Below are 2,612 nucleotides of genomic sequence, written 5' to 3'. Positions count from 1 at the left end.
TTCAATATTGTAAAGTATTAAGTTAAAAAGAACAAGTTGTGTTTTAGCTTAAACTCAGCTTAAAATTTTCGTTTCACTTTCAACAAAGTTATAGAGGGTATTTTACGAAAAAGTGCAGATAATATATTAAGCTAACTATAGAACAAACATTTTTTTTCCTAAAAACTTTTTTTATGTAATTATTAGCCTCCAAAAGATGTTCCAAAAATTTAAATTATATCATTTATCTTTATAAAATTTGGCATGTCGTCGCTTTTTTAAATAACTGTGGAAAATGTGACGTTACAGAACATTGTTAAAGGTTTCCTGTAATCACTGACATTTTTATAAAAATGATTTATAAAACTTGTATATCAAATTAATTAAATTAGCTTTGGTATTAGATTTTATTTGTCTCATGTATTTTTTTTTATTTTTTGTAAAATGTATCATTTTTTAAGTATAATAATAAAATGTAAATGTAAAATGTAAAATGTAAAGATGCAGCAAAACACGCTGTATAGTATTTTTGGCTAATTTTGTCAACGAAAAGCTTTTCGAATCTAGTAAAACAAGCAAAATACTATAATTTTGATTAATTTCTTGACCTTGACACGGTTTTAAAAACTTTGAGAAAAAAAATAAGTTTTTTATAAGACTCAAAATAGCAATTTTTACTGTACATTTTTGGCCAGCTTTTCTACTAAATATTTAATTACGTATTTAGCTAAGAATTGTGCTTTTTTTGAAGAAAACTAAGTTTTCACCTTGTACAAAATAAGATATTTTTCAAATTTTGCGTTTTTTTGCAGAATTTACTATTTATTTTGTTTATATTATAAATAAAAAAATTAATTTTATTCCTTCACCATTACGTAACGAAAAAAGTTAATTCTAATTCCACTAAATATTCAATTTTCTCAAACTTTAAAATATAATTGTTAATTAATTAACATTTAATGAGTTTTTGCTGTAACGGCAAGGTCGAAATACGGCAATTGCTGACGGCAACCAGATATACTTTTTATCCCGCTGCGCCCTCCATCATTATTTGAGAAAAGTAATGTTAGAAATCTGTATTTTTAATCTTACAAGGATGATACGATTTGAATGAAAAAATTAATAAATATATCCTAGGTCATGTGTGTTTACATAATAATAATATGTAGGAAAATTAGTCAATAAATTGCACAATTTCAATATCAATAAACAAATAATTTGCGTATGCGTTCCTTTTTATTGAGTAAAACCAATAGGTAATACATTTATTTATTAAAAAACCTCAGGAATGCAGCCTTCAAATCCTTCCTCCGCAACCATAGCTTTCACTTTCAAATTTTTGGCACAATTGTTAAATCTCGCTACATAGTTATCCGGAAATTTAGGATTGGTACAATTAGCTCCATGCAAATGAATTGCGAATCTGTCTTTACAGTCAAATTGTCCGTCGCAGTTGCAGTCCTACAAAAATGAGAAAATAATTATTAAACAAAAAATTGTTTTACCATGTGTCCCATGGAATCGACATATTGGTCAAGCGTTGCCAGAATGCAGTTCTCATTTTTCATGCATTTTTTGAAACTTGCTTCCGCTTCAGGCGCGTCTGTGGAGTCAACAGTTGGACTATTGGCTGTTTTCCAGTAGTCGAAACTAATGGAATAACTAGCGCAGTTGAAACGACTGAAACAACCTGTTCGGGCATGGCAAAGACAGTTGAGACAGCTTTGCAGGTCTGAGCCCATGTAGTTTTTGATTCCTTGAAAATGCGTCAAAAATTTTGATCACACTATTTAATTAACAATAATGTACCATCGCAATATGTGAAGAATAGAACACAAAAAGCAAAGACAGTTTTCATTTTGGTACCAAACACTCAAGACGTAAACTGCAAATGAAGAAAATATTGCAAACTTTATTAAAGGTCACACTGATATGCGAAAGATTATCGAATAAAATTAAATCAAAAAACTTCAGGTTCACAACCATCGTAATTTTCCTCATCAAACATTGTTGTAACACCCAATTTTCTGGCGCAATTATTAAACCTTCTCAGGTATCGTTTCATAAATTTCGGGTTAGTACATTTGTCTCCAAGCAAATGAATAGCAAGTCTGTCTCTGCAGTCGAATTTTTGGTCACAGTTACAATCCTGCAAACAAAAATCTATTGTGGCAATTTTTTTAACGAAATGTGATCATACAATGTGTCCAATATTTTCGGCATATTTGTCAAGTGTGGTCAGAATACAGTTTTCGTTTTTCATACATTTGGTGAACCGTTCGTTGTCTTCCAATTCATCGTCTTCTTCCTCAACGTTTGGACTTCCGGCTGTTTTCCAGTAATCGAAATCGATTGAATAATTTGCACAGTTAAACCGGCTGTAACATCCAGTTCTGGCATGGCAAATACAGTTGAGGCATTTCTGGATTTCGGTGCCTAAGTAGTTTTCAATGCCTTAAAAATTCCGGATAATAATACAATCACGAAACTGGACATTTGACCAGAAACCTGTTGAATAACCCAACAAAGAGACCACACCAAAGAGGAGGAGAAATGTTTTCATTTTGTACAACTAACAAGACAACAAATACAAGTGATATTATGTTTATATCTGAATTTGCGGTTTAAAAATT

At 30.6% G+C, this 2,612-nt stretch overlaps 1 protein-coding gene across 1 annotated transcript; it reads right to left on the bottom strand.

Moving 5' to 3' along the window:
* Positions 1-1,196: 1,196 nt before the first annotated feature.
* LOC103313792 (uncharacterized) lies at positions 1,197-2,612 on the bottom strand. The gene is made up of 5 exons (XM_008197964.2): positions 2,488-2,612; positions 2,180-2,433; positions 1,789-2,128; positions 1,485-1,735; positions 1,197-1,440 (listed from the first exon to the last, which is right to left on the bottom strand). Exons 3-5 carry the CDS (start codon positions 1,835-1,837, stop codon positions 1,252-1,254), a joined length of 489 nt encoding a protein of 162 aa, XP_008196186.2. The 5' UTR covers positions 1,838-2,128; positions 2,180-2,433; positions 2,488-2,612; the 3' UTR covers positions 1,197-1,251.

This window comes from Tribolium castaneum, chromosome 6 (assembly GCF_031307605.1).
Source record: "Tribolium castaneum strain GA2 chromosome 6, icTriCast1.1, whole genome shotgun sequence".
Lineage (NCBI taxonomy): Eukaryota > Metazoa > Arthropoda > Insecta > Coleoptera > Tenebrionidae > Tribolium > Tribolium castaneum.
This window is presented reverse-complemented; position numbering and strand designations above follow the sequence as displayed.